Below are 20,411 nucleotides of genomic sequence, written 5' to 3'. Positions count from 1 at the left end.
TCCCACCTTACCTTCATCTTTTTTCTTAATATTTTCCCAAAACTTAATCTCAGGCCACATTAATTTTCTGAACAGGCTTACTAATCTTGTCCACATTAAACCACTGAAAAGGCTCACTATACTGAAATTTGTTTTTGTGAATCAGGGCATATTCCTCCATTAACCGAGCCATTTCTTGCCATATTCCCCACATCTTTCTCATCCAGGTATAATTTAATCTCATTTGGAACACATCTTTTAATTTCCTCAATTAATATCAATTCTCTTAATGTCAAAATCATTTTTTATTCCCTTTGAGGTGCACCAATGGCCAAAACATACAGATTTTCCCATGTTTTCACCAAGCTCCTAAATTTTTGTCCATATGCTTCTGTACCAACTCATAAGCCTTCAATACTGCTTGTTTAACAGTATCATAATTTACAACTTGCTCTGTAGTCAAGCTAGAGGATGCAATTTGTGTTTTCCCCTTTAATATACTTTGGAGCATTAGAGGCCACTTTTATTTTGGCTATTTTGAGCTCTCAGCAATCTTTTCAAAAAGCTGAAATATGTATCTACATCTCCCTCATCAAAAGGAGGAACTAGATTTACCTCTCTGCTAGCCAAACACCTCTTCCCAGGAGTTACAGCCTCAATCCTCTTACTTCTCTCCATCTCAATTTTAACTTCTTTAATTGAAACTGCCTGTCCCTTTCAATCTTTTGTCTTTCATCATCCTCCCTCCATTTCTCAGCTACCTCTGTTTTGCAACTTTCTCTGCCTCATATTGTTGTCTCTGCAACTCAAACTCCCATTTCTCTCTTTCTACTACACCCTCAATTTCCCTCTTTCTTCCTTCACCCTCAATTCTCCAATTCCAATTCAAAAGATCCTCTGGAAAATTGTCTGTCTTTCTCAACAAATTTTCCCTCACATATACTTCACTATAATCCTCTGTATATGTATTTTCCTCATCCAATGCTTGACTTCAATCAACTTTAATGCCTTAGCAATGACCATCAGTTCCTCTTTTCTCTTCCTCTGCAGCTCTGCAGGTGATGGTTGTAACAAAAGTCCACTAACATCTATTGCTGCTGTTTTCCCACACACACACAAGCTTTAAATTAGCTTGAAAAAAAACAATTAACTAATAAATCACAAAAACTCCCAAATATTTCATTCCAAAAAGATGATCCCCCAAATTGTTACAGATCCAGAGGACCCCAAAACCCAGCAGCAATAGAAATTCACCAAGACAAACAGTTGCTTAAACAAAAGTTACTTTTAGTATCTTTAAACATGAAAACAGGATCAAAGTTCAACTTATTATTAACTTACCCGCCTTCTAATTATAAGCACGTGTATGTAATGTGTATAGATGCAGGAAGGTTCTTTGATTCATAGTCCAATCTCACTTCTCACTCTCCAAGTTCACCGGTCTTAGGCAATTCTTATACTGTGCACAGAATTCAACATTTATGAATTTTCACCAGGCTCTGGTGCTTAAAGATAATTGGTTACCACTCAGGAAGGTTCTTATTGGTTTCAGAGAAATATGTTGCTCATTGGACACACACAAACTGATTTCCTCTGATCAGTCACTTCAGAAGCTTGCCCCATCAGGATTTTCCAAATGATCACCTCTTCTTCCAGGTCACCACCGAGTTCCTCTTGTTTCCATTATTTCAGAAGAAACACTCTAGCCAGACTTTTCCTTTTGTACAGACCACAAAGGTTTTCAACAGGCTGAACTCAGAACTCACAACCAGTCTTCAAAAGGGGATTTTCCACAAGCTTCCAAAAGCCACTGCAGAAATCAGTTCTCTCTCTTTCTCTCTCTGCTTGCAAAACCACACGACCCCTCTTAGAACAGCAAACTGCAACCTGACAGACTGCCAGCACCGGAATCAGTTTCTACCTGGCCATCTGTTGCTTTCAAAACAACAGTCCATTTACTCCACAGCATCAGTCCAATTAAGACCGACTTGTGAAATCTCCACAGGCATTCTTCCAAGTTTCTGCAGTCACTGTGGACATGACCTCTCTCCTTATGCACAACTCTTGCATTTTAAATGTCTTTTGTGAAGTGTTATTGTCTTTGTTTGTGGTGATCTACACTAAACCCCCACAATCTCTTTTAAAAACATATATAAAATATCCGTATATTAAATTGTCTGGTTCAACTCACTGTATACGGCAGGGCTGATAACCTACCGTTAAAAAATTATATTTTTCCTCATTTTTTTTTCAATCAACCCCCTCGACAGGGCTCCTCCGTCTGCATCACTCTGCATTCACCTTCATGTTTCATCTCCCACGTGTCCACCTGTCCCACCAGCCCATCTGGATGGTCACCTGGGGAGGACTGGGTTCAATGTCCTAGGAGGGACTATTTACCAGTTCTGTCAGGGATGGATAGACCACTATTGCAGGGGAATAGCATTATCTGCAGGGAGACTGAAGGAAGATAGAAGCTAAAGGCAGTCATAGTGGAGGACAGGGGGGGAAATCAATGTAAGAGACAAAAAAGCCACATTACACCTGGATTGAAAAAGTCACCGAGTGAGAGGGCACTTTATCTGAATGCCCAGAGTGTTGGAAACAAGGTGAATAAACTGTTGGCGCAAATCAGTCCAAAGGGTGTGATTTAGTAGCCACGACACAAATGTGTTTGGAAATTATTCGGAATTACATATCTAGGGGTATCAGGTAATTTGGAAGGATAGGCAGGGAGATCGGGAGGTGGGATACAACTCTTGATTCAGGATGAAATCAGGGTGACAGTGAGAGATGATCTAGTTTCTGAGGAGCAGAGGTTGAATGATCCAGACAGAGATTAGGAAAAAAAGGGGTCAAAAATCACTGGTGGGAGTCGTCCACAAGTCACCCAATAACAACATTACAGTGGGACAGGCAGTGGATGTGCTTGAAAAGTCATACAGGCAGCTACACGCTGTTTGGTCTGAACATAATGTTGCCCAGGAGGTGCTTTGGAAGTCAAGAGTGAGACTAAAACTTTCCCATCACAGCCATTTTTATTCAATGCCCATCAAGGTGCAGGTCAGACAAGGCCCGTCCGTACCAGTCAGCCCAGCAAATACAAGGGGAAGTGACCCAGGGGATCTGATGCAGTTTAGATGAAAAATCCAATGAACAGGTGCAGCAGGTCAACTGGGGATTGTACAAACACAGAGAGCTGGAGCTGTAGGGAAAAACCCATTGGAACACCGATACCACCCCCAAACTGGAAGGACACCACCTTATATTCAATCTCCGCAGCCTCCAACCAGACAGAATGAACATAGACTTCCAATTTCCATTAGCCCCCTTTTCAGTCTCTCTTTCCCTCATCTCTCTGCCCCTTTCCTGCAGCTCCCACCCACGTCCCTGCCTTCTCCTGTCAGAGACCCTTTGCCCTCTCCCCTTTCAGTTCTCGGCTTCTTTCTCTTCTCCCACCTCCATCCACATGGGGCCTCTTACCAGTTCACCTGTGCTGCTGCCCCTGCTCCTCCCTTTTAACTCAGACGACTGCCTGTTTTTCCACATTCCTGATGAAGGGCCCAGGTCCGAAACGTCGACTGCCTTTCCCCTCCTGTGGCCGCTGTGTCCTGCTGAGTTTCTCCAGCACTATTATGAATTGCGCCTTATATTCTGTCCCAACCCTCTCCAACCAGGTGGCATCAATATCAACCTCCAGTTTCTGTTATCCCTGTTCCCTCTCCTCCAGCTCCCCACCCCCTTCACTTCCTTCTCCCATCAGAAAGCTACCCTTTTTAGCCCTCTCACTTTTCACCTTCTCTCTCTCTTCCACCCTCCCCACTATCCACCTGTAAGCCCGTGCTCCTCCCCCTTCCCCTCACCTTTTAATTCCGGCGTCTGCCTCATTTTCAGCACTCCTGGGGAAGGGCTCAGGCCCAAAATGCTGACTGCATTTTACTCCCTATGGATGCTGCATAATCTTCTGAGTTTCTCCAGCACTTGTGTCCTGCATTAGATCCCGCATCTGCACACCCGCATCATCTGAAAATCCAGAGGTTTCAGCATCGAGTTTCAAACTTAATCAATTGCAAACACCAAAAGGAACTTTAACAGCTATGTCTTGTCCAGCAGTTAATGATGCTGACGTTTCCTGGCTGGTTTATGACCTCGTCACAATAGCCCAGCCATGCAGGCACCAGGTCAGAGGTCACCACCACAGTCATCTCAGCAGATCAGGCAGCATCCATGGATGGCAATAGATGGCAAGAACCCCACACTCAGAATAGCAGGGAAAGAGGGCAGAAGCCCAAATAATAGTGGGGAGAGTCAGATTGGAAGGAGCTCAAACTACAGGGAAAATCCCCAAAAAACACAACAATCCTTAAACCAGTGGCCTCTGAAACAGCGACCCTTCGGCCCACGTGTCTCTACTGAACAGGATGCCCAAGTTAAACTAAACTGCTGGCCGCAAATAATCCACCTCCCTCCATATTCATGGGTCTGTCAAGAACCAACTACACCTGGTTGCCCGTTCCAGGCGCTCATTGCCTTCTGGGTAAAATATTTGACCCAAACATCTCCCTTAACCTCCCACCCTCATCTTAAACACATGCCCTTTAGCATGTGACACTTTTACCAGAGAGGAAAGATGCTGACTGTCCTTTAGGATCACTCCTTCTCCCTGTGTGAATTCGCTGGTGTCCCCACAGACCAGAGAGCTGAGCGAACTCCTTCCCGCACAGGGAGCAGGTGAACGATCTCTCTCCAGTGTGAATTTTCCGGTGGGCCTGCAGTAAGGAGGACAGGGCAAACCGCTTTCCACACTTGCTGCAAGAGAACGGTTTCTCCCTGGTGTGAACGCTCTGGTGTCTCAGCAGGTTTGAGGAGCTAGTGAATCCAATCCCACAGAGCGAGCAGGTAAAAGGTCGTTCCCCAGTGTGAACCCACTCGTGTGCCTGCAGGCCAGAGGCCTGAGAGAACCCCTTCCCACACAGGGAGCAGGTGAAGGGTTTCTCCCCAGTGTGAACCCGCTGGTGTACCTGCAAGCCAGAGGGCTGAGAGAACCCCTTCCCACACACAGAGCAGGCGTATGGTTTCTCCCCGGTGTGAACCCGCTGGTGCCTCAGCAGGGCAGAGGACTGAGTGAATCCGATCCCACATCGGGAGCAGGTGAAGGGTTTCTCCCCGGTGTGAATCCGTTGGTGTTTTCGCAGTCCGTGGGGCTGAGAGAACCCCTTCCCGCACAGGGAGCAGATGAACGGTTTCTCTCCAGTGTGAACTTGCAGGTGTGCCCTCAGGCCGGAGGGCTGGGAGAACCCCTTCCCGCACAGGGAGCAGCTGAAGGGTTTCTCCCCAGTGTGAACTCTCTGGTGCCTCAGTAGGTTCGAGGACAGGGTAAATCCAACGCCACACACGGAGCAGCTGAACGGTCTCTCCCCGGTGTGAATTCTCCAGTGACCCTGCAGAGAGGAGGAATCGGCAAATCTCTTTCCACACTTGTTACAAGAGAACGGTTTCTCCCCAGTGTGGACCCTCTGGTGCCTCAGCAGGGTGGAGGACTGAGCGAATCTGATCCCACACAGGGAGCAGGTGAACGGTTTCTCCCCGGTGTGAATTATCTGATGTGCCTGCAGGCCTGAGGGCTGAGAAAACCCCTTCCCGCACAGGGAGCAGGTGAAGGGTTTCTCCCCAGTGTGAATTCTCTGGTGTGTCTGCAGGCCAGAGGGATGAGAGAACCCTTTCCCACACTGGGAGCACGTGAATGGTTTCTTTCCAGTGTGAACTTGCAGGTGTGCCCTCAGGCCGGAGGACCGGGAGAAGCCTTTTCCGCATAGGGAGCAGGTGAATGGTTTCTCCCCGGTGTGAATTCTCTGGTGCCTCAGCAGGTACGATGACAGGGTAAATCCAACCCCACACACGGAGCAGCTGAACGGTCTCTCCCCGGTGTGAATTCTCCAGTGACCCTGCAGAGAGGAGGAATCGGCAAACCCCTTTCCGCACTTGCTGCAAGAGAACGGTTTCTCCCCCGTGTGAACTCTCTGGTGCCTCAGCAGGGCAGAGGACTGAGTGAATCCAATCCCACACAGGGAGCAGGTGAACGGTTTTTCCCCAGTGTGAATTCTCTGGTGTGTCTGCAGGCCAGAGGGATGAGAGAACCCTTTCCCACACAGGGAGCACGTGAATGGTTTCTCTCCAGTGTGAACTTGCAGGTGTGCCCTCAGGCCGGAGGACCGGGAGAAGCCTTTTCCGCAGAGGGAGCAGGTGAATGGTTTCTCCCCGGTGTGAATTCTCTGGTGCCTCAGCAGGTACGAGGACCGGGTAAATCCAACACCACACACGGAGCAGCTGAACGGTCTCTCCCCGGTGTGAATTCTCCAGTGACCCTGCAGAGAGGAGGAATCGGCAAACCCCTTTCCGCACTTGCTGCAAGAGAACGGTTTCTCCCCCGTGTGAACTCTCTGGTGCCTCAGCAGGGCAGAGGACTGAGTGAATCCAATCCCACACAGGGAGCAGGTGAACGGTTTATCCCCAGTGTGAATTCTCTGGTGTGCCTGCAGGCCGGAGGGCTCAGAGAACCCCTTCCCACACAGGGAGCAGGTGAAGGGTTTCTCCCCGGTGTGAACCCACTGGTGCCTCAACAGGTGGGAGGACTGAGTGAATGCACTCCCGCACAGGGAGCAGGTGAACGGTCTCTCCCCGGTGTGAATGCTCTGGTGGTGTCGCAGCTGTGAGGATCGAGTGAACTCCTTCCCGCACATACAGCATTTAAAGGCCCCCTCCCTGGAGTGATTGTTCTGGTGTTGCAGGAGGCTGGAGGACTGGGCGAACCCCTTCCCACACACACGGCAGGTGAACAGACTCTCCCCGGGGGGAACACACCCGTGCTCCACCAGATCCTGAAAGGTTTGGAAGCTCTTTCCACAGTCAGAGCACAGGATTGGGCTCCCCCTAGTGGGGACACACTGGTGTTGCAGCAGTGCCTCTGAGCTGGTGAATCCCTCCCCACACTCTGAACGGGGGACCGGTCTCTCCTCAGTGTGAGAGCAGGGATGTGTTTCCAGCAGGTCCACAGTACGTTCTTCCTCACCACATGCTTCAATTTGGAGTGTTTCAACTGACATATCATTGGTCACCTGACCCTCCATGTCCGCCATTGGCTGAAGTCCAGTTCATGCACTCAACAGGTGAAGGGTTTCTCCATGCTCCTAATGCACTGATAAATCTGGCTTCTTCTACAATCCTGAGGAATCCAGTCGGAGTGTCAGACCACAACGTGGCGTTGTCTGAAGCTTCCTGTCTGGAAAGGGACTGTTTTCTTAACCCTGTGAAGAGAAGATGGTGGAGTGAGAGGGAGAAAGACATTCTCTGCAGCCAATGTTCCAGGACGACACACCCTGGAGGCATGGCCAGCAACACAATGAACTGGGAAGTGTCCTGAACTGTGAGGAGGATCATCACGGACAGGTAGACACGTGGAGGCTGAAGTGAAACGTGAAAGTTTCTAGAAGCTGTGATTGTAACAAAAACACAGAGCCACTGGAGGAATTTGTCTAGTTGCACAGCGTCCATAGAAGGTGAAGATCTACTTTCAAAGTTTCAGGCCTCAGCCCTTCTGTAAAGTACGAGAAAAACTAGGCATCCCCTGAAAATGTCAGAGGAAAGAGTACAGAATAACAAATGGAGAAGAGACCAGGAGAAAGAGAAGGTGAGAATTGACCCAGTGGCGGGGGGTGGGGGGGGCGGAATTGGCTCGGTGAATGCAGAACTGGCATAAAGGAGACAGAAGTACAAGAGAAATGCAGAGCTGGAGAAACATTAATGCCATCAGGATGGAAGTAACCCAGACAAAATACAAGGGGTTGTTCATCCAGTTTGAGTAAGGTCTCAGTTGGGCAATGAATTAGACTTTGAAAAGACACATTGGCAAGGTAATGGCGCGAGGAACTAAAATGGGTGGTCACTGGTGATCCATGCTATTGCGGCGGATGGGCTGAGGTGCCCAACGAACCAATCTTCCATTAGCCACCCACCCCCTTCTCTGTAGGTCTGTCTGTTGGTGTTATACTCCTCCCTCTGCTGTTTTCTTTCCTTCTCTGCAGCTCTCAGGCACTTCCTGCTTTTTACTCGTATGCAGAAGGACTCAGGCCCAAAATGTCCATTAAATATCTGCGCATCTTTACCCTGCTTTGGACACTGCGAGATCTGCTGAGTTTCTCCAGCATTTCTGTGTTTTACTACAGTCACAGGGGTTTTTTTGACAGATTTACAAAATCCAAAAAACAAAGCCATTCATGTACATATGCAAACCCAAAGTCCGAATTTGTCCCAACTACCACCCACCCCCCCCCCACCCATATCACAGCAAATATATTCCAGAAACTTATCTCATCATGAGGCACACGACCCCGATCAAGGACGGTATTGAAAAGAAATCACAATGGCAATGCCACTCAAAGAAAACACTAAAAATAAAACTCAGGACCTGAAAGATAAATTTCATACATTTTGTGAAATATGGAGCCCATATTTACAAACTGTTGGTATTAAAATTTAAATGAATCTCAAACATTCCCTTTCTCCTTTGGATTTCTATAAATATATTTATGTTTGCGTGTCGTCTACCCTAAGTCCTATTTCCATTATCACACCTCTGGCCATAGTGCGATCATTTGACCTTATCCCTATTTAAAAGGGGGAATATCAATCTATCTGAGAACCAAGGTACTGCAAGTAAGGTTGCCACACTCTACCTCCGTAAGTTAAATGTGATTTTCTCCAGGGGAACACAACTCTGTATTTCCATATTCCATCATGTGGTATTTAGCTGGGAGTCAGACTTCCACAAAATCACTATACACTGCCCCAACACGGCAGTTATTTCCATCAAAATCCACCTGGAACTGACCCATCTTCACCCATCTGTCTCTTAAACCCAGACACCGACCACATGCTGAGTTCCTGCAGCATTTCACGGTGTCTGCAGACTTCATCCTCCCCCCCTCCCTATCTATCCCCATGTCCCTGTAAGGGATATTGGAATGTGAGGAGTCAAGCAAGTGCTAATTCAGAATAAAGTATTATGGGTTAACTTAAGGTGAAGGGATACTGGAATGTGAGGAGTCAAGCAAGTGCTCATTAGAAATGAGGGTTAAATCAGGGAGAAGGGATGCTGGAATGGGAGGAAGGGATATAAAAGTATAATAAAATAAGGATCTTCAAAACAGGATAGCAAATAGATAGCTTTAGCAAGTCTTGGGGATTGATTAATGAGTAAAGAACAAAGACATGATATTTCCTGGCTAACAAGTTTGCAGGAAGGCACATAAATTGATAAGAAGTTAGAATCCACGTGGGCAGAATTACCTAATGCTAAACCAATCCAGGAGGCAGAAGAATGTTAGGGGGAAGATATCTCTGTACTGAAATGAAATGTATAAAAGTTGGGTCAGCCTTAGTATCCGTGTGTATTCCCAGGATAAGGGGAAGCACCCAACTTTGCATTTTTGTCTTTGGCTTGGCTTCGCGGACGAAGATTTATGGAGGGGGTAAATGTCCACGTCAGCTGCAGGCTCGTTTGTGGCTGACAAGTCCAATGCGGGACAGGCAGACACGGTTGCAGGGGAAAATTGGTTGGTTGGGGTTGGGTGTTGGGTTTTTCCTCCTTTTCTCCATTGTTGTAATAGTATAATAAATGTTCTTTGTTCTCAATTTTTATCTCGAGCAAATTCTGTGAAGGTACTTCTGTTTCTCACATCCCCTTTCCTCTCCATCTCTCTCTCCCCACCCCGTCCCCTTTGTGCCCTGTACCTCCAGTTCTGCTTCCACACAGCCAACCCACCCCCCACCAGTCCTCCCCTTCCCTCTCTCCTGTCCTCCCCTCCACATCCCATTGACACCTTTTGTCTGTCGCTCTGTTCTCCTCCCCCTGCCGTTTCTCCCCTGCCTTTTAATTCAGGCGCTGCCGGCTTTTGACAGCCCCTGAAGAAGGGCTCAGGCCCGCCCCGTCAGGAATAGATCTTTACCTCCTGTGGACGTTACGGTACCTACTGAGATCCTTCAGCCTTGGCGCGTACTCCCTCCTCCTTCTCCTCAGGGCGCCCAACGCGCAGGTGCGAGAAGTATGATTGACACTTTCCATTGGCGAATCCGACGGGCAGAGTGGGACACGTGGTGTTCATTGGTCTGGAGGCGGGTCCGGGAGAGTGACGGCTTTCCGAAGTTGGTCAATGGTGGAAGATGGGGAGCGGGGATGAGAGGGCGGGCTCTGTGGGCGATTACGTCATAAAGTGTTTCAGTGGCAGCTTGTTTCCTTTTTAAGGCCGTCGGGATGGGACGGTTTCTGGCGCCCGTTGCATTGTGGATAGAAACGCTGCCATCTTCTCTCTGTTGACCAAGTTAAGAATTCTTCTCTCTATTTTATGTTGTCTCTCCTCGTTCTTTCCCCCTTCACTCTGACCGTCTTCCCTTAACAGGACTTAGAAGCGGATCGTTTCCAGACAGGAAGCTGTGGACAAGCACCACGTTGAAATCTGACGGAGTCACTGGATTCCCCGGGACCAGATGTTCATCGAGTTTTGTCCGTGGATTGAGAGTCCTGGGATTTCAGTGAGGAGAATCCCTAAATCCGTTGAGGACTTCACCCGATTGGCTGATATGGTGACCAGTGAGGCTACACACAAACCACTCCAATGTGATGGGTGGAGTGACACTGGGGAGAGGCCGTTCACCTGTTCCGAGTGTGGGGAGGGATCTGCCAGCTCTGACGCACTGCTGCAACACCAGTGTGATCCCCCCCATCCCCCTCCACCACCACTAGAGGGAATCCCATTCCCATACTCTGATTATGCGAAAAATTTCCAAACCTCTCAGGACCTGAAGGAACACAGGTATGTTCCCCCTGGGGAGAGGCCATTCCTCTGCTCCCAGTGCAGGAAGTCCTCCAATCTGCTGGTGCACCGGGGATCCACCCTGGGGAGGAACTATTCAATTGCCCTGTGGAGTAAAACACAAAACTCTGCAAACACGGTGATTGAAATTAAAATACTATGCTGGAGAAACTTAGCAGTTCAAACAGCATACTTTATATAGCAAAGATAGACACATCACTAAGGTCATCGTGCCTTCATCAAGGTATGAGCAAAATGTAAGCAGAAGACTGAATAAAATGGTGGGGAGAGGAGCACAGACAAGAGGCTGGATGAGGTGGATAAAGGAGGGAGGGCACGAGTAAACAGGGAGAGGAAGGGGAATAGCTCTGTGAATGGAGAGGGAAGAGAGGGAGAACGGGGAGTGGTCTAGCAGAAACCAGAGAAGTCCATGTTAGTGCCATCTGGTTTAGAGTGTCCAAACGGTAAATTTAGAGTTGCTCCTCTGATTTGCATGTGGCCATAGTTTGGCAGTGCATGAAGCCATGGAGAGACATGTTGGCATGGGAGTGGGGTGCAGAATTGAAATGGTTGCCTCTATTATTGATGGAGGCAAAGGGAAGCTGCTGAGAGAAGTAATCTGCCGGTCTGAGTCCAGACTCTCCAATGTAGAGAGCACAACAGAAGTGCTTGATACAGCAGAGGCTCCCACAGATTCACAGGTGAAGTGTTGCTTTACTTGGAAGGGCTGTTTGGGACCACAAATCATGATGATGGAAGAGGTATGGGTGAAAAATGTTGCACTGCCTGAAGTAACAGGGATTGGTGCCAGGGTCGATTAGTGGGAGGGATCAATTTCCCTGCGCATGAGCTTCCAACCAGGTTAACATAAACTACATGGTACATCAAAGGATCCACACTGGGGAGAGACCATTTAATTGCCATGTGTGGGGGAAGGGATACTCTCAGTCCTCCAGCATGCAATTACACCTGTTAATCTCCCGTTAATTTCCCCAAACCCCTTCCCAACTAAAAAGAGGGACAGAAAAACCACAACTTTCTGATACTTTTAAACATTTAAATATTTATAGAAACCCATAGGAGAAAGGGAATGTTCGAGATTCATTTAAATTTTAATACCAACAGTGTGTAAATATGGGCTCCATATTTCACAAAATGTATGATATTTATCTCTTAAATTGTAAGTAAATTTCTCAAGTGGAATACAACTCCCAACTTCTGCATGCCATCTGACAATTCCCAAATCAGTATTCAACTTCCAAGTTATAGCAGTAAATTTGAACAAATTTTACTTGAGACATATTCAGTTTTAATTTAGGTTTAATCCCTCTAAAATCTCCCATTTAAAATAACATTGGATCCTGAGGGAATCTTATTCCAGTTATTCATTCTAATAAATTACCCATTTCAAGCCAAAAAGATTTAATGGTGGAACACTGCCAAGTCAGATGCAAACAAATACCATTTTAGAGTTAAGTGCCCACTTTCTTTTTACAGAAAAACCAACGCACATATACATAAATGTTCACATACACCCTCAAAAATACACACCCAGACCATCCACTCCCTGACCACCTTAGCACCTTTGCTGCCAGTCTCTTTGGTATATTATTGACTGTACTCATACCACCATCTCACAGTTGAATGTTTATTTCATAAGCATGGAATTCAGTGAAATAGCACATAAAGGGTTGCCATTTATGAAAAAAATTACAGTGTCTATTTGATCTTCTCCCATTTAATAAAGAGACTGATTACCTTAATCCTTCTATTGAAGGGCACCTATCAGACTTCCAGTGCAACAAGATTAGACACTTGGTTAATAAGGAAGCAAACAAGAATTTAGGGAGTTGTAGAGATCCCAAATACAGGTAATAGTCAATGGGCCAGGTTGCAAATTAATTTTAAATATTTTAGATAATGTACTAAAGACTCCATTCTAGAACCCTTGTATCTTTGGGCACTGATAAAACATATGACTTAGATTCAAGGTTCAATTTATTTTCGTGTAATAAAAAGTGTCATATCACACCAAATTATTTTCATTTGCTGTAAGGCAGACAGATTCACCATCATCAGAAATTGCCTGAAGCTCCTCTTACAGACAGAGAAAGAGAAGCAAAAGAGAGTGTCCCCCCCCCCCACCCACCCCCCACCCACCCCCCACCCCGGAGTCACCAAATGTCCGTGGATTCACCTCCAGTGCTCCCGCAGACTCCCACAGAGTCTGGTCCAAACCACTGGCAACCCGAGCTCCAGATCTGAATCTCCGTCACGATTAGAAAACCTTCAGCCCCCTCGGCACCCTCTTGCATCCCGGTTCCCCCTTCGGCCAGTTTCGAGCCAGTCTCGCCTCAAGTCACCAGCAGTCTCGCCGCCTGTGTGGGTTCTTCAGCCCCAGAGCCCCTCACTGATCCACCACTGTGAGTCATCTCCTTTGCTTCTCCTTCTCATAGTTGGACCCCATGGGTGCACTGTGTCTCCGTTCACCACTCTCCACGGGTCTACACCAGCAGCAGCGCCGCCATTTCTTATTTAGGAAGGGCTTTGGCAAATACTAGAGTGCATCGGATGTCCCCCAAAGTTCTTCAACATGATTATCCAACTGCACGAAGACCAACAAGGTCGGGACAGATACAGCAATGAGCTCTCTGAACCCTTCTCCATTAACAATGGCGTGAAGCAAGGCTGTGTTCTCGCACCAACCCTCTTTTCAATCTTCTTCAGCATGATGCTGAAGCAAGCCATGAAAGACCCCAACAATGAAGACGCTGTTTACATCCGGTACCGCACGGATGGCAGTCTCTTCAATCTGAGGCGCCTGCAAGCTCACACCAAGACACAAGAGAAACTTGTCCGTGAACTACTCTTTGCAGACGATGCCGCTTTAGTTGCCCATTCAGAGCCAGCTCTTCAGCGCTTGACGTCCTGCTTTGCGGAAACTGCCAAAATGTTTGGCCTGGAAGTCAGCCTGAAGAAAACTGAGATCCTACATCAGCCAGCTCCCCACTATGACTACCAGCCCCCCCACATCTCCATCGGGCACACAAAACTCAAAACGGTCAACCAGTTTACCTATCTCGGCTGCACCATTTCATCAGATGCAAGGATCGACAATGAGATAGACAACAGACTCGCCAAGGCAAATAGCGCCTTTGAAAGACTACACAAAAGAGCCTGGAAAAACAACCAACTGAAAAACCTCACAAAGATAAGCGTATACAGAGCCATTGTCATACCCACACTCCTGTTCGGCTCTGAATCATGGGTCCTCTACCGGCATCACCTACGGCTCCTAGAACGCTTCCACAGCGTTGTCTCCGCTCCATCCTCATCATCCATTGGAGCGCTTTCATCCCTAACGTCGAAGTACTCGAGATGGCAGAGGTCGACAGCATCGAGTCCACGCTGCTGAAGATCCAGCTGCGCTGGGTGGGTCACGTCGCCAGAATGGAGGACCATTGCCTTCCCAAGATCGTGTTATATGGCGAGGTCTCCACTGGCCACCGCGACAGAGGTGCACCAAAGAAAAGGTACAAGGACTGCCTAAAGAAATCTCTTGGTGCCTGCCACATTGACCACCGCCAGTGGGCTGATATCGCCTCAAACCGTGCATCTTGGCGCCTCACAGTTTGGCGGGCAGCAACCTCCTTTGAAAAAGACCGCAGAGCCCACCTTACTGACAAAAGGCAAAGGAGGAAAAACCCAACACCCAACCCCAACCAACCAATTTTCCCCTGCAGCCGCTGCAACTGTGTCTGCCTGTCCCGCATCGGACTTGTCAGCCACAAATGAGCCTGCAGCTGACGTGGACTTTTACCCCCTCCATTATCCTTCGTCCGCGAAGCCAAGCCAAAGAAAGACCATCACACCTATTGCATTTGTCCTCTATTTCAGGATAAATGGCTGCCAGTTGGATTTAGAAAAGTGGAACCTGTGCAACACCTTAAATTGAATAAATCCCTTCTAATTGACAGAATAGAGCTATAAATCTTTGAAATTGTCTCTCTCACTCCTGGGTTAACTTATACGAGCTCTTCCCAAGGTTGTTTGACAGGTAACCGAGAGAAGTTGAAGAAAGACTTTGAAATAAAATATCCAATCTGAAAGTAGTGAAATAAATGTGTTCATGATAAGCCATAAATTGTGTGACAAAGAAATGAAGCTGCTCAACATTCCATCCACAGAGGTCTTTTTTTAAATTTTTTTATTTTTCATACTATGAACCATACTGACCAAAATATTTTCAGAGAGGTCTTGATGACATTTGATATCTTTAGGTTGACAAACGTGAAAAATGGGGTCAGTAACTGACGGTGAGAATAAATGATTATTATTTAAGGGATCCTGTACTGATGCAGCTGCCAACCTAAAATGACCTCTCACCTGGGACCAAATTTTTAACATATTGAGCACCACCGGATTGTCGAGAACAAAGAAAATCAATAAAGTGAGTCTCTGATTGAGTTTTGTCATTGAGAAGTCTGATGGTGGAGGGGTAGCAGCTGTTCCTGAACCTGGTGGTGCGATCCTTGTGGCAACAATATCTCTTTCCTGATGGCAGCAGCGAGAACAGAGCGTGTGCTGGGTGGTGAGGATCTTTGATGATCGCTGCTGCTCACCGATGGCAGCGTTCCCTGTAAATGTTCTCGATGATGGGGAGGGTTTTCTCCGCGATGTCCTGGTCTGTGTGCACTACCTAATGGAGGGCTTTACACTCGGGTATTAGTGTCCACGTACCAGACCATGATGCAGCCGGTCAGCGCACTTTCCACCACACATTTGTTGAAATTTCACAGGGTTTCTGATGCTCTACCAAACCCCCACAAACTCCTGAGGAAGTAGAGGCACTGACATGCTTTCTTCACGATGCCATTGGTGTGTTGAATCTAGGAAAGATCCTCGAGATAGTGACTCCAAATAACTTAAATTTGCTCACCTTCTCCATGTCTGTTCCCGCAATGATCACTGGATTATAAACCTCTGGCTTCCCTTCCCTGAAGTCAACAATCAGCTCTTTAGTTTTGGTGACATTGAGTGTGAGATTGTTGTTGGTGCACTATCCAGCCAAGTTTTCAATTTCCCTTCCTTTATACAACCACTGCCATGGTATCGTCAGCAAATTTGTAAATGGTCTTCTTCTTGTACTGAGCCACAGTCATAGACTCTTCAGTTCTGATTTTCTAGTTGAGAAGCCATAACCTTGGCTAACACTTTGACATTGGCAGATCAGGTAAAGGAGAATTCATCAGTATGTTAATGGCACATGGTAACTGGCACACATCTTGCCATTTTACAGGAGCACACTTGACTGGAGGCATCATTGTGTGGCACAGTAGCTGCAAAGCTTCAAATCAGAAGTCAATACAGAGGATCATCGAAGCAGCTGAGAAGACCCCTGGGGTCTCAAATCCATGCAGCTCAGTTCTGCTAACGCCCCACTTGAGTGGGGTTTTGTTGCGAGCCTTATGAAAATCCTCTCATCGACTACATTCTCTTCATCAACCTCTGGAAAAACTTGAAAGCACAGGTTGTCCATCTCCAGAAGTATATAAACACCACATTGATTGACAAGCGGTGTTTGATCTTGTATTAACTTCACAGGCGGAGCATTTACTGACGCAAACTCGTGGTTCATATTATAAACACGGGGAAAAGGCAAGCCACCTATTGGCCCACCAATTAAAATGTCAGGCTGCATCAAGGCTGATACTCCAAATTAGACACTCCTCTAATAAGATAACATCTTATCCCACGGAAATTTAATTTTGCCTTATAAATCATTTTGCTTGTCACTACAAATCTGAATATGCTTTGGACGACACCAAAATGAGCCAGTTTCTTCACAATCCCACAACTCCCGTTACTGAACACTTAACTTGGTTAAGGAACTGGACACCTCACTCGCTCTGGATGAGATTGCATTATCGACTAAAGCAACACAGTCTCATGAAGCTCCAGGCTCTGACAGTTTTCCTATGGAATTTATTTTAAAAAAAATTAATGATACATTATTGCCCTTGCTACTATCTGTGTTTAATGAAGCACTGGAGCAAGGAGCTTTACCAACTACTTCAACTCCAGCATCAATAATTTTCCTCCTGAAGAGGGATAAGGATCCCATGGCCACGCAGCTCCTATCTCTACACATGGTCTCTTCTCAGTGGTGATATTAAAGTGTTAGCCAAAGTCATGGCTTCTCAACAAGAAAGGGTCTTACCAAAGATCATAACTGAAGAGTCAATGACTGTGTGGCTTGATACGACAATAAGACCATCTACAAATTTGCCAGCGAAACCACGGTAGTTGGTTGTATGAGCCCAGCAGACAGGAGGGAGATTGAAAACTTGGCAGAACAGTGTGCCAACAACACCCTCACACTCATTGCCACCAAAACTAAAGAGCTGATTGTTGACTTCAGGGAAGGGAAGCCAAAAAAGGGGAGAAAAGACCACTGTTTAAATTTAATGAGATACGTTTGTACATATTTTGGTTAATATGGTTCACAGTGTGAAAATTTTTTTTTTATTTAAAAAAGGGTAGCTCTGAACAAATAAGCAAGTGTCATCTGCTTGCTGCCACTCATTGACTGAAATTAGTGTGATCTTGGCTCTGGAATAGAAATGATGTGAGTTGAACAACTCCACTTTTGACTTGTAGATCAGCTTCACTCTGAGATGAAGTGAGATCCCTGCACTGAGGTTAGGTCTGTTCCAGAGAGGCTAGATAGCCTGAGACTTTTCTCCCTTGAGCAAGGAAAGTTGAGGGGGAATCTTAGCAAGGTTATAAAATCATTAAGGACATAGATAAAGTGAATGGTCAGTGTTTTCCCCAGGATATGTTAGTCTAGAACTGGAAGCAAAGGTTTAAGATGAGAAGGGAAAGATTTAAAAGGGACCTGTGGGACATCTCTTTCAAACTGAGGGTGTGGGTGTAGAGCTCATTGAAAGAACCAAAGACTTGTTGATCCAAACCAAGGCTTTTATTAGCAAAAGACAGGAGCTCTTCACAGGTGGCCGACCAGTCAGGAATGATCCGACCTGGCTAGGGACACAACCCTTTAAGGCCCAGACAGTAGGCGTAGCTTAGCTCTCAGCCAATCGCTGTAAGCAAAGTCTAGATACTGTAACTATATACACTATATACATTGGTGATACATCTGTACCATCACATTCACCCCTTCTTGGAGAACTGACCCTGGAAAACCAAACAAAAAAAATGAGGGAGAGAATGAAAGGAAGGGGTAGGTTAAGGACTGTAGCGGTCAGGGGGTCTGACCATCCGGTGTGACCGCCGTGGTGCCGGGATTGGGGTCGCTGGAGTGGTGTCGCCAGTGGGCTCGTCGGGAGCGACTGCTCCTTCGCTCAATTCCCCAGTCGTGTTGTCAGCAGGGTGGCCCAGGTTGTTGGGGTGCTGTTGGTCCTTCTATTGTGGCACGGGGCCTGGGGAATAAAGAGTTGGGGAAGGTTGGGTTGGGGGGTTTGCTGGGTCTATCACGTCCTGAGCTAGGTCCCGCACCGAAACAATGTCCTCCCGTCCGTCTGGGAACTCAACATAGGCGTAATGCGGGTTCGCGTGGAGTAGAGTTACTCAGTCGACCAAGGGGTCATTCTTTGAGTGCCGGATGTGGCATCGCAAAAGGATGGGGCCAGGGACGGTGAGCCATGCCGGTACAGTGGTTCCTGATTTGGATTTCCTCGTGAAAAGGAACATCCTTTCGTGGGGGGTGGCATTTGTTGCGGTACATAGGAGGGAGCGGATGGAGTGTAAGGCACTAGTGAGAACCTCCTGCCAGTGAGAGGTGGGGAGACCTTTAAACCGGAGAGCCAGTGTAACCGCTCTCCATATGGTGGCATTCTCCCTCTCGACCTGGTCGTTACCGCGTGGGTTATAGCTTGTGGTCCTGCTTGAAGCGATACCACACTCCAGAAGGTACTGTTGCAGCTCTGCGCTCATGAATGAGGACCCCCTATCACTGTGGATGGAATTGGGGTACCCAAAAATGGTAAAAATACTGTGAAGGGCCTGTATCACTGAGGTGACAGTGGTGTCTGGGCAGGGCACAGAGAATGGGTAGCGGGAGTAATCGTCGATGGCCGTAAGGATGTAGTTATTACGGTTGGTCGATGGTAGGGGCCCCTTAAAGTCTATGCTAAGACGCACGAAGGGGTGAGTGGCTTTGATAACGTGGGAGTTATCCGGACGGAAGAAGTGGGGCTTGCATTCAGCGCACACCGAACAGGCTCGGGTCATGGAGCGGATCTCCTCGACTGTGTAGGGTAAGGTGCGTGCCTTCACAAAGTGGGCAAACCTAGTGACCCCAAGATGACAGAGCGCCTCATGAAGTTTCTGTAGTCTGTCCATCTGTATGCTGGCGCACGTCCCCCTGGAGAGCGTGTCAGACGATTTGTTGAGCTTACCAGGCCGTTACAGGATGTCATAGTTAAAGGTGGAGAGTTCGATTCTCCATCTGGCGATTTTGTCGTTTTTTATCTTACCACGCTGGGTGTTGCTGAACATGAAGGAGACCACGCGTTGATCAGTCAACAGTGTAAAGCGCCTCCCAGTGAGGTAATGTCTCCAATGGCGCACCGCTTCAACTATGGCCTGGACCTCCTTCTCGATCGAGGAGTGTCTACTCAGGGGAGGAGCCGCGTGATGGAGTAGTGGCCGATCGGGGAACTCCAGCCCTCTCCAGAAAAGTGAAAAAAAGACAGTGAAAAAACAAAGGCTCAAACACAAAAAACAAAATAAAGTGAAAGTAAAGGTGTGGAGAAAATGGCAGCGAAGAAAGAAAAGCCAAAAGCAACGGGAAGAAGAGAAGAAGAAAAGACGTCGGAAGAAGAAGGTGAAGGCCTTACCTGTACGAGGAGGCCCGCTGCGGAGAGAAGCCCGCTCCCTAAGGTCAGTTGAAGCCCTGAACTCGGGACTACAAAAATGGCTCACGGAGCCAAACAAAAGTGCGCAACCGCGCATGCACGAGGAGTCGCGCATTCGCGATACACAAGCCAAAAAGAACACTGATGGGAGGGGGGACCAGCTGAGGAGTCGATCTCCACAGCTGAAATTGACAACCACAACAAAGCAGCAAGAGGAAAATATAGAAAATAACGAGAACAAGAAAGAAGAGAGTAAAAAGAAATCAAAGAAACAACAGATGACCAACCCAGAGGAAGAAGACCAGCAGCAAGATAATTCTAATAAAAATTAAGAAGACCAAAAATACTCAACAAGATAAAACAAACAACCCAACAAGAAAACCAGAAGAGACAGAGGTAAAGGACACAGATCCTGGAGTGGACTCAGAAGAAGAAGAGGAAGAACACAGAGAAATGGAAGATGAAGGGAAGGGCAAGTACATGGATATTTTTTTTTAATTTTTTTATTTTTCACACCATAAACCACATTAACCATGATACACACTTTTTTTCCTTTTCACACATATACAGTGCCATTTTCTCCCCCCCACCTCCCTCCTCCCATCCCACCCTCCCTACCTCCCCCCTCCCGTCCATTTAAAGTACAAAATCTAGGATACATTAAACCAGTCAAACAATGTTGTCA

General features: G+C 47.1%; 1 protein-coding gene across 3 annotated transcripts; it reads right to left on the bottom strand.

Moving 5' to 3' along the window:
* Positions 1-7: 7 nt before the first annotated feature.
* LOC138764677 (zinc finger protein 850-like) lies at positions 8-10,128 on the bottom strand. Of its 3 annotated transcripts, none has more exons than XM_069940896.1 (3): positions 9,984-10,128; positions 3,843-7,283; positions 8-3,184 (listed from the first exon to the last, which is right to left on the bottom strand). In XM_069940896.1, exon 2 carries the CDS (start codon positions 7,113-7,115, stop codon positions 4,578-4,580), a length of 2,538 nt encoding a protein of 845 aa, XP_069796997.1. In that variant the 5' UTR covers positions 7,116-7,283; positions 9,984-10,128; the 3' UTR covers positions 8-3,184; positions 3,843-4,577. The 3 variants fall into 3 exon arrangements, with proteins under 3 accessions (XP_069796997.1, XP_069796995.1, XP_069796996.1); XM_069940894.1 differs by having other exon boundaries at positions 8-3,153; XM_069940895.1 differs by having other exon boundaries at positions 8-3,153; positions 10,009-10,128.
* Between the last annotated feature and the right edge of the window lie 10,283 nt (positions 10,129-20,411).

The sequence above is a fragment of the Narcine bancroftii genome, chromosome 5 (assembly GCF_036971445.1).
Source record: "Narcine bancroftii isolate sNarBan1 chromosome 5, sNarBan1.hap1, whole genome shotgun sequence".
NCBI classification, from domain to species: Eukaryota; Metazoa; Chordata; class Chondrichthyes; order Torpediniformes; family Narcinidae; genus Narcine; species Narcine bancroftii.
The sequence above is the reverse complement of the archived record's forward strand: the minus strand, read 5'-3'. Positions and strand labels throughout refer to the sequence as shown.